General features: G+C 29.0%; 2 protein-coding genes across 2 annotated transcripts; both read right to left on the reverse strand.

The window, feature by feature from the left end:
- Window positions 1-2189: 2189 nt before the first annotated feature.
- LOC123298372 (protein king tubby 1) lies at window positions 2190-6308 on the reverse strand. Its single transcript, XM_044880360.1, has 5 exons — window positions 6254-6308; window positions 6032-6152; window positions 5866-5946; window positions 4767-4930; window positions 2190-3035 (listed from the first exon to the last, which is right to left on the reverse strand). Exons 1-5 carry the CDS (start codon window positions 6293-6295, stop codon window positions 2235-2237), a joined length of 1209 nt encoding a protein of 402 aa, XP_044736295.1. The 5' UTR covers window positions 6296-6308; the 3' UTR covers window positions 2190-2234.
- Window positions 6309-8407: 2099 nt separating this feature from the next.
- On the reverse strand, window positions 8408-20848 carry LOC123297912. The gene is made up of 17 exons (XM_044879741.1): window positions 20640-20848; window positions 20448-20580; window positions 20182-20294; window positions 19993-20113; window positions 19474-19906; window positions 19015-19229; window positions 18268-18471; window positions 17907-18043; window positions 16997-17023; window positions 16746-16931; window positions 16032-16374; window positions 11742-12221; window positions 11401-11569; window positions 10881-11340; window positions 9502-9703; window positions 8472-9427; window positions 8408-8414 (listed from the first exon to the last, which is right to left on the reverse strand). Exons 1-17 carry the CDS (start codon window positions 20762-20764, stop codon window positions 8408-8410), a joined length of 4311 nt encoding a protein of 1436 aa, XP_044735676.1. The 5' UTR covers window positions 20765-20848.
- Window positions 20849-21209: the final 361 nt, after the last annotated feature.

Here is a 21209-nt window from a genome sequence, read left to right on the forward strand (position 1 = left end):
CCATATTAGAATTTCGAAGGATAAAACTTCCAGCTGCCTTCGATATTTTCATTTTTTATTAAAATACAGTCTCACTAATAGAGACTGATTAAAAGCCCAGAGGTGTCGGATTACTGATTTTTTTCGGATTACTTGGATTGTATAGAAAAATTAATGTTTGTATTGTGCATATATCATTTTTAAGTGATTATACTCCCACAGACGTAGAGAAGGGTTTACTAAATGTTCAGATTACTGAGACTCTACTATACTTTTAATATTTTAAATGGTTGATTCTGACATGTTCCGTCTAATATAGACATTTTCAAACTGTAATAGTATTGGTTGAGTTAAACAGAAATATTAAAATGATATTTATGAACAAATCCCTGTCGGGAGGCTTAAATATACCCGCCGGATATTTCAGAATTTGAGTTTTACCGGACCCTCCCTCCAAGTAATAGTATACGTGGCCAGAGGTATGCTTTTTTTAAAACAGCTTTTTAAAATTGTTTTGTTAATTATTTTGAATTTTGTTCAGTTGTGATGTGCTAATCGTGCTTGGTGGCCAAGCACAGTTTTTAATTGGAATTTTTGAAACAAACACCCGCAATGAAAAAATTTGCAATGCAAGCAACTAAATATACTAACATATAAATAGGAGTGTGTGAATTTGGATAGAATCGAATAATAGTATCAGATTCGATAAATTTAATATTTTAAATAATTCAAATTCGTTTTTAATTATTCGATTTAAAAATTCGAATGCGAAAAATTCTAATGACCATACATCTGCTAGATTAAAACTATTATATGGATTTTTTACCTAACAAAACGAAACATTAAACTCTAAATGAACACACCTTAACGATCCGATATATGCGTGTATCATTTTTTATAATGTGAAACCTCTAGGTAGAATTTTCATGAAACGATGGTAGTTTTTTTGGAAAGTGCAAAACATTAAAAAAAAACATAAGAAAATTAATAAGAATGTCAAATAATAATTACGTAGGTAATAATTCCTCAAAATATGTTCTTTGTTGTTGTTATAATAATTCCATTTATCTTGAACTTATATAAATTACATTCTATTGATTACACTTCTGTTAGTATAACTAACAAGCATCATTTATATCAATAAAATTAATAAGCTCATCAATAAAAACTATCCAATTCAATAATAATTAAAAATATACACAATTTTACTGTTTTTTAAAAATAGGCACATTAATTATTAATAATTAAAATTACGTTACACAAATGTTCAAAAATAAACTTATCAATTTATTATTTATTCAAAAATATTGTATTTAAATCGAGTCAATTTACATAACGGATGTCACTGATAAATAAAACTGTTCAATGACTTTAAAATAAATTGATAAAAACGAAATAAAAATTGGAACGATTATTTATATAAATATAATCGAATATACTCACAAAATTCGAAACAGAGCTGTCTCGAGTACTTTTACTTTGGATTTAAAAAAAAATTACGATTGAACGTCTTCATTTTTCGCAACTAAAACTGAGATCATAATTTCAATAATATTCGAGAATTATCTTTGGTTGGTTTAATTTTTAATTTTCTAATGTGTTACATTAAACTATTTATAAAAAATTGTACATGGTTGCTATAAAAATAAATTTAATTTAACGTAATCGAGGACAATTTGCAGGAGTTTTTGGAACATTTTTAAAACACCATTAAGCACAATTAAAACAAATTTAAATTAAATATTTAATGTAATCGAGGCACAGTGTGATATTTTTACAATCTAGCTGTTAGATCTAGAAGAAGTTATTAAACAGTGTGCCTGTTTAGATACCATAAAAATAAATTAATATTAATATAATCGAAAATAATTTATTTTCGATTTTTATTTTCATTTCAGAATACAAATTTCATTAAAGGAATCGTAAGGTTTATTTTTGAACTTAAGTGCACGTCTCAGCCAATTTTATTTTCTTTTTAATTGAAGATAAATAAAACTATAATGATAAAAACATTTATTTTAATAAATTACATATTGCAATATAACTTAAAAAATAATGTAAAATAATTTTTCTTGTGCTTAAAAAAATATTACTTGCTAATAAATAAATTTGAGCTCGTCACAACTGAAATGTCTCATTTATAAAATATATTAATACCGCTCATAGTTAAATTTATCTTCTTAATATATATTTGGCTAGTTATTAATAAATATAAATTTAATTCACTTCAAAAAATTTGTATGTTTTGTTTTTTCTTACTCACAAGCTAATTTGCTATCAAAACTACTCAAGGCAATTGCAAAGGCTTGCAAAGCGCACATTGGATAACGGTAATCCATTGTAAATACATCTTCTGCGACTCTGCCAAATTGCATAACAATATAATCAACATCACTGTCATGAACAATTTGAAAATTTTTCACTGACGCTTGTGTCACACGACCATGAAAATTTAATACATAACTTTGTGTATCTTCATTCCACACTGGTGTTTTATTATGTAATTCAATAATTTTGTACATATTTTTAGTTTTCCAACTTTCTAACAACGTTTCACTATCGTCTTGTGGAATTATATCGACACGACGAAAATCTTGTGTCATACCTGGTAATATAACAGTCATTTTTCTAGGTCCTTTAAAACCTAACACATTTGTATCGTAAATAACAGCTGCCAATTCTTGTCGTACACTTGGACCATCACCTCGACCATCGTTTCGACGTGGTGCAACACCATTGTCATATACTGTAAATTGTGTACCTAATAAATTTGATCTTAATTTTCCAACAAATGAATCCGCGGTTCGTGATAGGTCAGTTGGATCAGTCGATATTAAATAATTACTTGTAGTACTCTTTTTTCTTTTTCTACCTGCCAATAGAAATACTTTTTTACCATAATCACGTTCTAAATGTAAAAAATATGTTGGATATAAGCCACGATCCATTCCTTTACGATCTCGTGTTATACGACACTTATAAAGCATTTTTTGATTTGCGGGTTCTAGTACGAATTTTTCTACATTTCCTTCAATATCACCTTCCAATTCTGCACTCTGAAAACACATAGAATATATAAGTATTGACCAATCACATCAAAAATTAATCTATGATTGGATAGATGTGAGTTCATTATATTTATTTGATTAGATTTGCTTTCCGAAATTTTTTGTAGTAGTTCAAATATAGATGTCAGCATTTTTGAGTTGTAGAAATACATAATTTTTAGAAAAAAAAGAATACGTAATTTGGATAGTTATTAAGATTGTTGTCTTCCTTCAATAAAATTTGTAAAAATGTTTTTGATTATATGCACGGTAAGAGTTTATAAGCTTGTAGTGAAATAATGTGTAATTTTTATCTCTGTGCCACTCAACCGCTTCTCATACAATATATAGTGTACGAACGGTTCTTTTAAATTCTGTTAATATAGTTTCTCTCAACTACAATATCCTAACTACAGTCATTTTTATTCAACAATAAAATTGATTAACTTTACGTTATTATATTTCCACAATGAAGCGGTTAATAATTTGGGTTTCTTTTTTTTAACTCAGAACAAATACATCAATGTTCAGTTAGTTTTTTTTTATATCTTATGGTTTTTTTCTAGAATTAAAAAAAGTGGTAAAAACGCAACCTCTCCTATGCTCTCCGTGTTAATAAATAATCCAAACTTTAATTAAATTTCTGAAGTTACAGACCGTTAATCGACTTCAAATTTTAATGGTAATTGTATTATAATATTCAACAACCTCAAGATAGATAGAGTACTAATAGAACGATATTTTTTAATATATCAGTAATCTATTAAATTTTTTACTAATGTTTATACCGCTTAGAAATACTATTGTTACAAAAACCTTTGATAAAAATGTTCATAAAAATATCTTATTAGTTCATTTCCGACTGCCTATCTATACATAAACACGGTAACTCAGAAACGAAGAGACAGAGAGCTGGCACGTTGTTATTTTCATTTGTTTCTATTATATAAGATCGAATAAATAAAAATTGTGTAAAAGTCGCAGCCAATTATCTTAATTAGCTGTTCAGTTAACATCCTAGCTTTTTTACTAAACGGCGCCGTTTAACTAGCGGACTAAATGATATTCAGCCGCGTAGCGTACAATATAACATTTAATGAACTGGCTGGCTGATGCTTAGGCTATTCATACAATAGGATGACCATTTCACAAAAAAAACATAATATCTGACATTAAAAATTGTTTAGTTCCATAATTTAAAATATAACATATTGTTATTTGGTAATCATGAGATCAAATAGCGTAAGTCAATAACAAAGTATACATGTAAGTAATTAAAATATTATTTGTTAACGCAAAGTATCTCTCAAAGAAAATTTCGTCGCCATAGTTTGTATCTGAGTACCACAACTCTTACCGTGAGAACCACTTTTTAATAGTACTATACTTAATTTCAACTTTTAGTTACTGCACTTCTTCCATTATATTTTTAATTTTTTTTTTTTTTGCGTCAACGCAATCAAACTGTGGAAAACATCAACAGTTGTTTGTCGACGCCATATTGACAGTGTGTGGATTTAAACGTTATCGATCCAAGTCATTTGCCTGAATGGCTGAATATCGATCAGGCTGCTAGTTGAATGGTGTCGTTCAGTAAAAAGACTAGATCGTTAATTTAACGGCTAAATAAATTTAGTTGGCTGCGACATAAATATTAAGAGTTTTTCAACTTCCTACGTAAGTACATATATCAGCAGTTGCTTATCGCTTGGCCAAGTTTAAAAAAATATTTGTACTTACCACTTGGGGTTGGGCACTAATAAATGTAGGCTGTTCGTTGGCCGGAACAATTGATGAATTCAAACAATTATCAGGTGTAAGTGGAATTGGAGTGGACTCTTCATCCTCGACATCATTTGTTTCATTTGAAGGTAGTGTCATTTCTTCAATATCTAAATCTAGCCCTATTTGATTGAAAAAATGTATTACTTTTAGAATAAATTATAAATTAAGAATAACCAAACTACGGTGTTAATTTAAAATCAAGTCATACATAAATTAAAATCAATTCAAAGTCTTACATTCAAGTAATTCTTTTTTTTAAGTAAAAAATATAGGCGAAGACAATTTTTTCGTATTTATCACAAGTGACTGAAGGATACCGAGAACTTGTGTGTACAGGGATACAGGGATCAATGTGGCATGTGTGTCCATGCCACATTGATTCTAGTTTATTATACTAAAATTTTTTAACAATAACTTTTTTTCCGGACGGTAGTGCACTGAAATTGTCGTTAAGCCGCGGTTATGGATCAATCTAAATAGCCTTTTGTATGATTTTTGTTTGTTTCGAAAGATATTATTCCAATAAGGATGAAAAGATATAAGCTAGTTGACTTCAAGAGGAAGAAAACAAGGTTAAAAATGTTAATACAATTCAATCAGAGTTTTCTCAAGAGTCTAAGGTTTCTACCCTCTAATTTCTACTTCAAAACAATAAAACGAAATCATTATGAAAGCTACACTACATAAAATGAACCATGGAATCAATTCCTTTTATGACGAATTTAAGAGTACACTCTGTATATTTTAAACTTAATAGTTAACATGTATTTTTAAATCACTAACAAACAATATAATTTCATTTAAAGTCCTTGAATTAATTAGAGGCAATTAACAATCGTTAGTAATATTATTCAAATTACGTCTAAAATGTTAGCATTTACATTTCTGACGCCTAGTTAACAATAAACATCATTAATTTTAAAAAAATTGATTTTTTCATTTCCTTCTGACCTAATTATGTCATAACTTTTTGAGTGACATTAAAAGTTTATATAATTTTCATAGCAATTACATATTATTCCTATTTGGCTAGTTAATTAAAAATGAAATGTACCTTGAACCTGAGGTGTTGCGGATATATTTAATTGATCTGGATTTTCTGGAGACATCATATATTGCATAGGCCCATCATACGCTACAAAGACAATGGAAAATCATCACTTAAACTGAACAAAATACACACCTGTAATACACATGTATGATCACAAAAATTTAATTACCGTGTAGTTCTTTACCCCGATGCGCTGAAGTAACCCTTAAACTTGATGGTCGAATGTTTGTGGATTGTACCATAATTGGTGTTTGTCTTTTTTGACGCATTTTTTGTTCCATAATTTGTCTCTATTGAACAAATAAAAATACTTTGTATTAATATTTAATGAATGATTAAAAATAGATGTTATGATGAATTGAAATTTATATTTAATTATTAATTACATTACCTGCTGTTCTAGTTTCGAATTTCTTACATTTAATGAATCCATGTCTGTAAAAAAATATTTCATACACGTAAATAATATTTTAGTTTATATGAAAATATAATTATAAAAAAATATTTTTAAATTAATCTCTTGCAATTGTAAAAAAATTTGTTTTGTTTATATATGAGAAACAGAAATACAGTTTATAGCGGTATTCAGTCACGTGACACAACTGTCATTGAATTTGTTTGATCGAAGTTTTCATAGAGGGCTTTGATTAGTCATACAAATATAATGTATTCCAGGCACGTCCCAGGCTGATTTTCATCTAGAATAGTAATTTATTATATAATATTATTGTATTGATTAAATAATACGTCTGTTGTCATCATTCACCTAATTTTATACAATGATATATGATTAAATGTATACACGTTTGATATCAACAATGAAAGCTTTTTTTTAATGTTTCAGAATGCGTGTAGGTACAGTATAATACGTATAATATAAAACTTTTGTATTCGATCATATACATGTTTATAATTTATACTTGGTTTATACTAAAAATTCTATTACCCACAGCTTCAAAAATGCATTTTGAATCTAGCTGTGTTGGGATAATGGTGTGGAAATTTGACTTAAAACAAATTTACTAAATAAATTTAACTTTAAAATAATTTATTCTAATTTAATTCAATACGAGAGATCAAAGGCTTACAATTTCCTTTAAAGTCCCTCTACTCTCCATACTCAAATAACTTTATGAACTGATATTGGGGATTGAATAGCGATTGATTTTATATACTATTATAATTTTATACTTTATTTAACATGTGGTATCGGCTTCGCCTCGAACGACAATGAAAATGAGATCTGAGACATTCTTATTACTTTTGCTCTCTAGGCGTGTAAGATAAACTGATTTCCACCAATGGAATTTCTACTCAACTATACTCATATTTCGTTTTAATAAAGAACTAAAAAAAGATCCAAAATTAGTTCAATTTACATATTTGTGACATCAATAAAATCGTTTATTTTTACTCTAGGTAAGAGTAACTTTTACTCTAGATTATTTTTAGTCTTAGATAAGAAAAAATAAATTTTCAAGTTGCCTTCCATATTTTATTACATAAATAAGTATGTTTCCATAACCCCTATAACTTAATTTCTGTCGATTCTACACGACTATATTATCTGAAATAATTTGAAAGGGGTAGTTCGTCAATTCTAATAAAAAAATGTAGCACTTGGTCACAGACTTATATTAATTATAGATTAGGAATATGTAATTTAGCATAATTGCTAATGCTATGTATATTACATAATATCGCTTTTATTTGCATAATAATCTATAGGAGTACACCAACATGTTGACAATCACTGGTGTTATTTCTTCAGTGTTATCAGTCTATAAAGTCTGATAATACTAAGTGTGTGCTTTATGTACTTTTTCTTGTATATTATTTTATAATAAACAAGTGAATACAAACCATTGACTGAGTTAATTGTTGAAATACGCTGTACAGAAAGTGTCGAATATCAACAATGCATTTTTTTTTTTATAAATTAGAAGAGTTTAAAAAACAACACAATTATGGCGTCATTTCGGTCGCTATTTATTTGATTTTCGAAATAATTTTTTTTCGTTTTTCGAGAATGTTTCACAAGACCACTTGCTGAACCTACCTGCAAATTTAGAACTCTCTATCTTTTATAGTTATGGAGAAAATGGACACCAAAATTTTGACTTAATTTGCGCCCACGGATAAACAGTTTCGTTTACGAAAAAATGTTTCAAACAAAATTTGTTTATTTTTTATAAGAACTATTTTTTACATTCAAACTTTCGTTCTATCTCTAACGGTTTACAATATGGGTACTTGACCCAATTGACATATGTTGCTCATTTTCGAACTCACACTTTTTACGTCTTAAACACGCTATACAAATTTCAGCTTATATCTCTTTACAACCGGAAATGGAATAATTAGGTGATTTTATGAGCACCTATATTAAAATTTTGTATGTAGCATCAATATATTTAGGCGTTAAAAAATTGGGACTAAACTTACTATACCTTGATGTTGATGATAAAAAAAATGTAAATTAATTTTTTAATTAAATTATGTACAAACATTTTATTTTAATCTTAATGTAAAAATAAATAAAAATTTACATGCTATAACACAAGTTTTGTTACATTCTAATAAATAACAATAATAAACAAAAAATTTAATTACTTTTTGTTATTTTCAACAACAAATTCATTAAAGTTTGAAAACGTTCGCGTATTTCAGGAATAGTCCTGTGTGGTAATAATTCACCAATAATATCAAATTTATTCTCACTATCACATTCTTGTTGAAATGTTTTTAAAATAATTTTATCCTCGTCGCGAGTCCATCCAAATGAAATTTGTTTAGTAACTTCCTGATTATCTGATACACTTGAATCACTGTGAATACTTTCCGCTTCAACAATTGAATCATTTTCACTCTCTGAACATGTTGCGGGAATATCTTCGTTGCCTTCTGATAAATCTTGTGAGGATTCTTCACATAAATCAGAACTTTCAACACTTCGATTTGGACTTAATTTTAATTCAATTGACTCAACCGATGCATTACAATCATCCCACTCCATGGGTGTTGGTTCTTGATCACTTTTTTCAATTTTTTTATTATTTTCATTATCAACATTATCCCCAGGTGTTATTGCCATTGAATCAACATCATTTTCAGTTCGAGTAGAATCTATTTTGACATTCGATTTAATCGGTACATCTTTTTTCGTAAAGTTTAAATTTGACTTATACTTTTTCTGGCTAACATTATTTTCCATATCACCTTTTTTGACTTCATCCTTATCACCTTTTCTAACATCACTTTTTCGAGATTTGATTAATGAGAATTTTCGAGACGAGTTAGTTTTAGGTGATTTCGTTAATTTTTTTGGTGAATTTTTATTACTTTTTGTACCAAAATGCTCATCGTCATCGAATTCATTATGTGAATGTTTTGATGGTGAAAATGGTGTTGATTTAGGTGACACAGCTTCTGATCTTCGTTTAGATCGATTCTTGTGAGCGATACATAATCGTTTATTCTGTTCTTCCATTGAACAATCCGGGAATGTAACACTCACAGGTTTAGGACCTTTACCAGTTTGAATAAATACTTTTCCTTGAATAAACTAGAAAAAAGCCATTTTGAAATGAAAATAATTTTGTTTCACACTAAAATTAGAAAATCTTAATCAAATTTTACCTTTGTTCCACAAGATAAACAATGGCGATTGCGGGAAGAGTATTCTTCGTTGGGTGAATTATGACATGTGCATATACAAGTCATGGTTCCATATGGATCATCCATATCTGGTACTTTCAATGATTCAAAACATTCAACATTTTCTTCTACATTTTTGCTTGTTGTGGAATCATAATCGATATCTTCCCATACCGTCATTAAACTAAAAATTAAAATTATTTCAGTCTAGCATCTCTGGTCAATTGAAGCAAACTTGTACTCAATTTTTGGACTTTTGAATATTTTTTGAGGAAACTAGCAGTTTTAGCATTACAAAATATTTGTGATTTTGACGATTTTATTTATATTCTGTTTTTTTGTAATTTAATTGACAAGCTTAAAAATTGGCAAAAATGTATATATATATATATATATATATATATATATATATATATTGCAAAAATTGCAAAAATCTAGTTAATTTGAGTGTTAGATAATTTTTTATAAGTCTGAAATCAAATCGAAAAATCGTATGAGACATTGGACTCCTAAAAATTATTTAATAGAGTTATTTTGATCCAAAAAAATACAAAAACTCAAAATTCAATATTTTCAGGAGATTTTTTGCGGTATCTCTAATACTACTCATTTACGATGGTGGAAAAAATATTTAAAGAAAGAATAAGTCTTAAAAACTCCTAAGAACTCTGACAAAGTCTTGGGAACTCTGAATTTTTAAACATTTTTGGACTGTTTAATTCAGAGTTATCTAGATTTATTAAGTCTGAATTAGATAGTCCAACAACGTTGAGAAATTAATAGTTATTCAGAGTTTCTAAGAGTTCTTAAGACTTTTTCAGAATTTTGAAGGCTTATTAAAATTTGTTCTTTCTTCAAATATTTTTTCGATCAGAGTAGTCATCAAATACTTTTTGTTTTGTTTTTTGTTGAGTATTTTTACCTTAATTATTCAAAAACATAGACAACGAAAATTTGAAATTTCTTGGTATTTATTTAAGCGTAGGTAAAAAAAATCAAAATATTCAAAAATCAGGAATAAGTAAAATCAAAAACATTCCAAAAACTTTGCTTTGATTTGAATAAGAATCATTGGCTAAGGAAATTCTCAAAAATAAAAATGTATTTTATTGTTGGATAGTTTCCAAAATTTTATGATGCTTCTTATATTTTCCTGATTTTTAAAATAATTTCCGATTGCTAATATTCCCTGACAATCCCCATTTTTCATGATGTTGTGGCCACTCTGTAGACTAAATCTGAAGAACTAAAAATAGAACCATATTTTCGGTATATGGTAGTCTCCTTCTTACATTAAGAGTATTATCTCTCCCACTTTATTATATTCATGAGTATGATAGCACTAAAATATTTAAATTTACCTTTGGGGTGGTTTTTCTTCAGAAAATATTTGCAAAAAATAATCAATTAAATAAGTATTTCCTTTCAACAACGGTAGTATTGTGGTTTTAACCAAATCAATATTTACACCGTCTTGTCCACTGAGTTCCACTAAACTATTATAAATTTTTCTTATTTGTGCTGGTTGTTTATTGTAATATGTTTCCAATTTTCGAAGAAATGTTGCCATTTTTGAAAACATGTAATATGGTATCAATTTTTCAATTTCTTTGGCTTGAGCAGGTGTTAAAAATGTTATAAATTCTTCACATAAATCGGGATGTTTTGGACTTAAAATAGCTGTAACTTTACTGTAGAGATCTGTTACACTATCGGAAGACTCATCATGATCACTTAAAGTTGCTAAAAATAAATTGTAATCTTCTGGAGAATTCTGGGTTAAACGTTCTTTCACTTTATTGAAATAGGCATGTGCGAAATCTAAAATCAAAATTTAATTAAAAACTTTTTTCTTCCAAAATTGTTAGAATTTGAACTTACTATTCGCTTTTTCTTCGGCTACTTTAGGACTTTCAGGGGACAGTAATGCTCTGACTGTTTCATATTCTTTCTGCTGCTTGGCTTTTTTCTTTTCGGAAGCTGTTATCTTTGGTTTTGTCTTTAAGGTACAATTGCCTTTAGTAGGTGTACTGGTTTCGACATCTTTACCCTAGATAATTTTAAATTTAATTAAATTTAGTTCGAACGTAATCTTTCGGCAGTTTAAATAGTAGGTTCATATAAATATTGGAGGAAAAATATAAAGAAACACGTAAAATTAGAGTTGAGAGTTATAGTAAATGCTTGCTAAGTCGGATCCTCCGACGTGCCGACGTACTTACTTTTTTTTCTTCTGGGTTACAATTTTCTGGAATATTTTTGCTTAATTTTTTTTCACCTCTTGTAGGTGCTACTTCATTACATACATTAGAATCTGAATTGATATCTGATGTTGACGACGATTCTTTTACCACTACAATTTCATCACAATTTTCAATATTTTCTGAAGTTTTCATAGGTGTTTGTTTAAAAGGACTGAGCCCCGGCATACTAGGCAACATGATGAATGTATTAGCAATCAATTTAGCACCTGGAGACTTCGATTTTAGTTGAATGCTTGGTGATATCGATTCATTTCGTATAATTTTCACAGGCGTTGTATCTTTTAGAATGATCGATTTGAATTTAACATATTTCGGTGACTTGACTTTAGGTTTCCAGCGTTTTGGTATACGATTTCGTATTGATTTGCTATAGAGTTTCGGTGATGGAATAGGAACCCTTAATTGGGTTGAATTGTCTGATAAAAACGGTTTAATTTGCTGAAAAGATTATTTTAAACTTAATAATTATTAATCATAATCACAATGTAAATAAAAATAATCAAGTTGACAGTTAATTTAATAGTATACAAAATTAACACAACCTACAAATTAACTACACGCGTGCCATCTACATAGATTATATGGATACATATTACAAAAACAAGCGGTAAACCATATAGTCCAGTGCCTTGGAGTTTTGACCTCGGATTTCCATAATAGTAAATAAATTTGTATGGTCGAAGTGGAATTGTGTTTTTTATAGCATAAATTGAAAAGCTTACCACTTTTTTTTGTGCTCTTTATTTTTCGATTTTCGAAAAAGTTTATTGTTTGAGCATATAATTATATTTTAAATAGTATGTATATCCAGTATATAGGAAGTATATAGCAAGGTAAAAAAAAAAGCAAGCAGAAGTTTTTATAGCCTGCTCACGACGTACAGAGTGAGTTTGCGTTCGTAAAGTTCAATTGAGTATCTTTTAAACCGTTATAGATAGAACAAAAGTTTAAATATAACAAATATTTCTTATAAAAAAATAAACAACTTTTGTTTGAAACATTTGGTAATAGACTACAAGCTCATGCTAAAATTTTACGGGTTAAATGACCCACCAGGAATTATGTTTAAAAGATGTTATATGCAAAAATAAGTTTGAGTACCATGGCGTCAGTTTAGCGTGGTATAGGTGAGAATATGAATGTCACATCCCAGCACCAGCAAATATGTACGGCGTTGCTGGAAACTAACTCTGCATAAGTATTCGAAGCGAATTATATAAATGCCGTACAGAAATATCCAGTAACTTCGATACCCGAAGTAAAAAAAATTTTTGATTTCCCATCAATTTTCGAAGCTCGTAAGTGATTTATTTCTGTAAGGCATTTATGTAATTAGCTTCGAATGTAGAGTTAGTATCAAGCAACTCCGTAGATATTTGCTGGTGTAGGGGCGAGACACCAAGGAGTGCTAAAATTATTTTTTCGTATAGGAGCCTCTTTTATAAAATGATTCTTCGTGGGTCATTTCACCCGAAAAATTTTAACATAGGCTTGTAGTCTATACTTACATTTAAAAAACTTAAATTTTCTTTCTTTATTTTTTTTTTTTTTTTTTTTTTACGTTTTTGTTAATTTTCAAATTGCGAAATGTTAATTTCAATAATCTTTTCCATTTAATAAGGATGTATTCTAATGTTCGTGCTTATTTTTGGGAACTTGGGAAGTTTAAAGTATTTATTTTATGAAAAAATAAAATTCAATTTAATTATTTTAGTTTTAAATATATTATTATTGACATGTAATCAAATTTTTTTTTTTTTTTTTTTTAATTTTAAATTAATTTTACAATATTTTACTATTGATTTTTTACGAGAATGTAGACACCTTCAAATGGAGTTTGGTTGCTGGCGGGTACGACTAGTGCCCTTGGGTTTGTATCGAGATTGTGATTGCGCGACAACATCTGAATAAAAAAAATCTAATTGATAATAGACCTCTTCAGTTTAAATTACGATTCGTTTTTTCGGACACAATGTCTGAAAATTATTCTAATTAAAAACGCTAAATATCATGTACCTTTCTTTGTTAACAGCAGCGCTATTTGACAAAAGTAAAAGATATTTAGGGTTGTTTTTTTTATTACTAGATTGATTTTTGATATTCTGTACGATACAAAAACGGATCATAATTTAAAATGAAAAAATTTATTGTGGTGTGCCGTTGTCGTTCTGGTTGGTAGCAGGCTTCAACAAATTTTTTATACCATGTATATATGAAATATATAAGTTTCATCCCAAGTTTGTAACGCTTAAAAATATTGATGCTACGAACAAAATTTTGGTATAGGTGTTCATAGAATCACCTAATTAATCCATTTCCGGTTGTCCGTCCGTCCGTCTGTGGACACGATAACTCAAAAACGAAAAAAGGTATCGATCTGAAATGTTTACAGCGTACTTAGGACGTAAAAAGTCAGGTCAAGTTCGTAAATGAGCATCATAGGTCAATTGGGTCTTGGGTCCGTAGGAGCCATCTTGTAAACCGTTAGAGATAGAACAAAAGTTTAAATGTAAAAAATGTTGCTTATAAAAAAATAAAAAACTTTTGTTTGAAACATTTTTTTGTAAACATCACTGTTTACCCACGAGGGCGTTAATTAGGTGCAAATTTTATAGTATGTATTAATATAGGAATATCAAAGTGAATATCTTTTGTTATTTACGTGACGTCAAAAAAACAAACGATTGCGCATCAACACTTGCGCATTATATGAGAATATCAGTTAAATATGTCAGATATGTATGTATGTGAAATGTGACAGAGTTATCAACACTGCCACATTACTGCCACACAGAGTTATTCAAAACTATTTATGCATGGTATTTCAACAATTAACTCAGTCAATTGTTTGTTTTCACTTGTTATTAATAAATAACAAATGATGGAATTTAAAAAAAAATTTTAATTTTGCTTTTTTCGTTGAAAACGAGAAAAAAAAAATTATTATTAGATTCTGCTATCAACCAAAGTCATTATTAGAAATAACATGTATAATTTAGAGTACAGCTACGAGAAAACCACCGTTTAAAATTTTTATTTTAGTTTTTGAATACAAATTGATACTGAAATTAATCATATATGCCTTAGTCTGCGAGACAGCACCCTTTTTGTTAAATGATTAAACATAGTTTGAAATTTTATGAGTGACTTCATTTTGACAAGTCTACCAAACTTTCTCTTTACGATTTTATTCGAAAGTGCTGCGTTTTGAAATGAGCATGATAACGTCAAATTTAAGCTATCGATCTGTAAAAATGTAGCAGGAAATTTGTCGAATACTAAAACCACTTGATAACATTAATTATTAAATAATAAAATATTTAGTCCGACAAAAATACTGCACCGATGATGTCTACCACCTGGAACATGCCGTACTTAAGTATTTTTGTTTTTCGATACTAATTGTTCACTTTTGCTGAATTGTTTAATAATTATTAATTATATCAAGAGGTCATAGTGTCCGACAAATTCCCTGCAGCACTTTTCAGATATATAGTTTAAATATGACGTTATCGCACTTTCGAAAAAAATCGTAGAGACAAAGTTTGGTGGATTGGCAAAAAAGAAGCCACTCACAAAGTTGTCAGTATGTATTGATCATTTAACAAAAGGATGCTGCCTCATTGACTACCTGATTGAAGGTGTATTCAGGTATAAAAGTAACGTAAAATCAATAAAGCGTCAAACCACCTGCCGAACGGTTCCAAACGTGCGGTCGCAATGTGTTTTGAATTGTGTGCCTCAAGCTACAAATTCGTAAATGTTTTGAATTTTAATGAAATTTTTAATATACTCTTAAAAGACAATTTATCGAAGCACGAACATCAGGCAGTAACATCATTAGAAAAAGGAGACTCCTAATATTATCTACGTTTGAAATCTTTCTAGATATCAACTAAAAATTTGTAGGAACAGGGAGTACGTTTGTATTAAAAATATCTTCATTACAAAATGGGAAAAAAAAGCATTTTTTTAATTTCTATCCAGTGCTGCATATCGGTTAAACAGGACATGCCGTTTTATATCAAAATATAAAACTCAGAGGAAAATCGCTTAGCATCCTAAAGTCCCACTTAGAAAAAATATATACCGCAAAGAACCACGATAATATAATTTTAAACGTTATTTTTCTCAGACACAAAAGTGACTACCATAGTTTTTAGATTAAACTCTTCAAATATTATAAAAAAAAAAAAAAAAAAAAAAAAAAAAAAAAAACTGTAAAATTACTGAGCTTATACAACTTACGTCTAACGAATTACGTTTTGGTTCTGGATAAATAAAACTTTTCCATGGTTCATTTAAAATATCTTTGTTCTGTCGGTTCACTGGAATACACTGATACGTGGGTAGCACATAATGAGTTGTTGGCGGTGCGACTTTGTGTTTAAAGTAGTAATTTATTGGATTATCAGTTTTTTTTCCATTTTTCAAAGCGAGAACGTGAGCTCGCAAACTCATAAAATCTTTTGCTGGCATTAAAAATCGTACAATTAATGTACATGCATCGATTATTGATGCTTTTCCATTTTTTACTAACTTTTCTGCGTGTAAATAACTGATAAACTGTTCCAATCCAATTGCTATTAAACTAAAAAAAAATATATTGTTATTTTAATCTCCAAATTTTACACAAGTAGCAGATATACATTTTTTAAGCCGGTTACACACATTTAAAGGACTTTTCCACAGCGGGTAATCGTCTTCCTAACAAAATTATCGTTGGCAGAAAAACAATTCAAAGATATGAATAATTTACATAACAATTCTAAAACTAGTAATTTGGTTTGATAATGAAACTGACTCCTGACTGAAACAACGTCGGCGAAGGGTTTGCTATTCTATGTGTAGACACTAACTTTTAATGGAGCGCGCTGTAGAAATATTCGCCATTTGTGTGTAACCATTTACTTAAACTTTAGGTTACTTGGATCTAAAAAAATCAAATTAACAACTACTTACGAATCTTCTGATAATGTATAAACTATCCTATTACTATTCGATGATGGAGCAGATACCACTGGTAAGAATGGCATGCATGGCAATAAAAATGGATACATAAATACATCACTCTTTGATATGGTTTGTAAAAGTAACGGTGGTAATTTTGGTTGCATTGTAGTATATTTTCGTTCCTTATATGTTATGCTGCAAAATGGTTACGTTTTTAACACACTCAAATTTATCAATTAATTATTTTAACAATTACTTACAATCTTTTTATTTGGGCATCAACAAACCTGTTCGAAATTTAAAAAAAATAATGAATAATGTAAAATATTATTTTAAATATATAGGAGCACTATCATCATATATCAGACAATATCTAATAAGATACTACTTTCAGCAGTGAAAAATAAATTATAAAAGATAAAAATTAAAATTTATGTAGTAATATTCTTAAATATTCTGATTTTGAGTCATAAAAGCACATTATTGTTTTATTATATTAAAATTAAAATTCGTAATTTTTAATATGTAAATCACGTGACCTAAAACACGAGCCGCCATAATGAGACATCATATAAGCAAGAATAATATGCATTAATTCTCAATTTTTTGGTCGCTGTCATAGTAATTGCAGTTTATGTTACCATCAACTTTATTTAAACATATAATAATTACGTACCCGACTGCTATTTTTACCAATATTGCGTCACCAAATGAATGACACCCCTTTTGCGAGAGTAAAAACCGTTGAAAATTTAAACGAAATTTAATTTAATTTTATGGCAAGAAAGCGTTTTTTGGCTATATATACTTTTTTGTGGCTTTTTATTAGGAAAATCAACATTTTGAAGTAGTTTTTCAAACATAGTAGAATACCGTATTTTTATGTTATCGTTAATTCAGTGAAAATATAAAAAATTTAATGTTTTTTTTGTAAATATCTGACGTGTAATTTAATTATTGAAAATTTGGAGCCCAGAACACAAGAGATTTAAGAGACATTTTTTCCACTTTGAGTTTTAGTCGAATTTTCTAAAAAATTTTGTTTAATACTAAATGTTAGCATTTTGCATTGGTGATTTTATAAATGAGTTATATTAAAACAAAAGAATAATTTCCTGCAGATGATAAACCTTCGTTCAATTTACGTTCATCAGACGTTATGGTACTTACTTCATCATTTCTTGTGTGTCAGTATCATTACTCGAAATTTTATCTTCCCAAAATTTCATTAATTTCAAAGCATTTTTTAAATTTTCTGCATTTAAACAAGATTTTGGATTTTTCTTTGCCTTTAAACCAATTTCTGTCTAGAAATTTTGTTATAATGATTAAAAATTTTTTTAATAATATTTTAAGCCGCGGCTGCAACATACAATACACATAGGCGAGTAAACAGGCACACATATCATCTAGCAAAGAATTGATTTTTTTTGTTTTTGCGATTTTATATCCTTATTTGACTCGTCTATGTGTTTTATGTAACCTTTAATATGTAATATGTGTGGCCGCGGCTTTATTATTTTAAACTTACCACCATTTCTTTTACGTTTTCGGAAAATTGATTATAAATAGGATGCTTATAGGTTTGCAGAAAATTTTGCGTTAATAGTTGAACATGTTGTCTTAATTGTTGTTCCAATAATAAAATTTGCTGTTTACTAATGACGTTACATGGACTATAGACAGCAGGATATTCGATGAGTATGGGTTGACTAGTTTCTGGTTCTGTAGTAGTCTGTAGATTAGAGAAGTTATTATATTTATGTCGTAAGGATTTCGTTGAATTGACATAGTAGGGATACAAGCTGCTCCTTAAAGAGAATATCTTGAAAATGCCAATCTTAGATAGAAGGAGGAACGTACTTGTAGTACTACAATACTACAAGGCAGATATGATCTGAGTACAATCGTAGGCGTTTTGAAATTCTTATATCGCTTAAAAGGACTATCGCAGGAATTGTCACAGTGGAGAAGAGGAAGAAACCTCTCCGACCTGAAGCCCTTCAAAGCACTCTTGCTGTTCTTAAAAAGCTCCAAATATTTTATGGAGTAGTGGAAAGGATGGGCCAAACCTTTTTCGGTATCAAAACGGACCCTATGGTCCAAAAGTGTCCCGCCCTTGAACAGTCACTTTAATCTAACCTTACCTACGTATTAGGGGAATTTCAAATAATAAGTAAGATTCTCATTAATTAATAAGTAAGAAGCTCTACTATTCTAACAAGCTTTAGTTATGGTACGGGTTTTATGAATTATATATAAAAAAAAAAATACTAACATTATTTTGAGACGTTGAAGGCATTTCTTGCTTATCATTTTGAGGCTTATTCTCTGTGATAGCTGGTTGCGTTTCGGAATCGTTTTCTGTTGTCTCATCATTTGGACAGGGTGGAGTAAATAAGTCAGCGAAATCAAATAATTCAGCAACTAAATCATTCAATTCACGTTTTGTTACTTTAACACCTCTATCTGCTCTTAATTCTTCTTTATCGACTGTAAAAAAATAAAAACGGAGTACATTTAATATTTGTATGGTTTGTATGTACACTCACTGTCAGAAAAAGTGCCACAGTTAAAACCATTCTAAGCGTACGCATCATATGTTATGTTATAATAGTAACACTTAGAATGTTTTAAAACGAGCATTTTTTGTGACATTGAGTATACAAAAGATGATAATTAAACTTTTATAGGAAAAATTAACTGTTGTTTTGGTACTAGAAAACAGCTTTCTTACCAGCATCGATTTCTTCATCAGCCAAGATATTATATTCAGGATCAGCTTCATCGTCATCTTCATTAGTTGCAGTAGTAACAGCTTGTAAGGGTAATGTAAACTCTTTTAAAAAATTTCGCCAATCATCATCGTCACATTCAATATCATACATATCCGTAGTGATATCTGGTGGTATAAAAGCTTGTTCAATACATTCTAAAGGTGTATCACTAAGTGATAATTTTGATCTGGTACGAAGTGCGATATTTTCTTGCGTTGGTTTTGAAATACTCACAGACGGGGACTTTAATACTTTTGTTGGGACTTTAAATACACCATCATCAGTCCAAGATGTCTGTGTACTACAATCTGCAGAGTATGAGTTTGAAGGAGTTGCTGGAGTTGCAGGTTGTGAATCCAAATCACTTACAAGCGTGCTCTGGTCATCATCGCTCTAGATAAATTAAAATACTATTAAAAAATTTATTTGAAAAAAGGAGAAACTTTTTCTTTTTAATTAGGTAATTAAATTGATGCTACCTCATCCTCGCCAGGTATGTATTCATCATCTTCTTCGTCTTCGGGTAGTTCTTGATCAATAAGAACATGAATTTCGGATTTATTAGTTCGTAACGGAGCAGCCTGATTTTTAAACAATTCTCTAAAAGAAATTAATCAAATCGTGTACTTTGAGTACCTGTATATATGATATTATTAAATGAAACTTACTTCACTTTAGCTCTGGTAAGCTTCGGTTCAAATGTTAAATTTTCTGTTCTAAATGGTTCGTCATTTGCTGAATTTCTAACAAGCGCTAAAACTTGTTCATTTGTTATGATATGCTAAAATACAAAAAATAATTTACTATTAATGGATGTACTTTTTAAATTTAGGTACAGTAAAGAGTAGCCCCCGTGAAATTTAAATAGGTACATAGCCAGGATCTACTAAAAAACATGATAATAATAAGTGCTTGGTCAGAATTAAATGCTTACTTTCAATATATTTTTAACATTTTGGGCACTCATATTTGTGTTTGCAGCTTTTTCTTCCAATTGTTTGTCAATTTCCTTATCAATATTTTCTAAAACCGCCTTTTCATTAGAATCCAGTTGGAGTAATGATTTTCTACAAAAAAATTTTGTATTAGTAAACGATGTTTTTTATTGATAGTTTCATAAACATACTTTTTACGTGGACTTGGACATTCATCGATTTCCAAGCCATCGGAATCATCATTATAATCTGATAATTCATCTTCATAAACAACAAATTTTAAAGAATTCTTATTCGCATTTCTGTTCGAAGTCATTTTTCTTGGTTGAACGTAAATTTAAAAAGATTTATATGAAAATACTTGCATCACTATGAACTACATCACAACCTTTTTATATTGTTTTATTTGGTAAATGTTTTTCAAGAAGAACTATGTTAATTTTACTAACCATGTTTCATTTTATTTGACAACTTTCATTTTTTATTCAAAAGTGTTTACCTACATGTCATAACTGTTTGGGATTTTAAATGATATGGTGTCGACATCTATTATTAGCCATATTAACGTTAATATTTAATTGTTTAACCGCTCCGCACTCCAATAGTTTTCAATAAGTTTAAGAATCCAAACTTTTCGAATCCTATTTAGAAAATTTGCAGTGGGGTCGCAGAGCGAAAAAATTCCCTTTTTCGTAAAAATGCAATTTTTCTACAGTTAAATTCTAAAGACTTGTAAAAAATAACTGTGTAAATATCTCATT

This window comes from Chrysoperla carnea, chromosome 4 (genome assembly GCF_905475395.1).
Source record: "Chrysoperla carnea chromosome 4, inChrCarn1.1, whole genome shotgun sequence".
In the NCBI taxonomy this organism is placed as follows: domain Eukaryota; kingdom Metazoa; phylum Arthropoda; class Insecta; order Neuroptera; family Chrysopidae; genus Chrysoperla; species Chrysoperla carnea.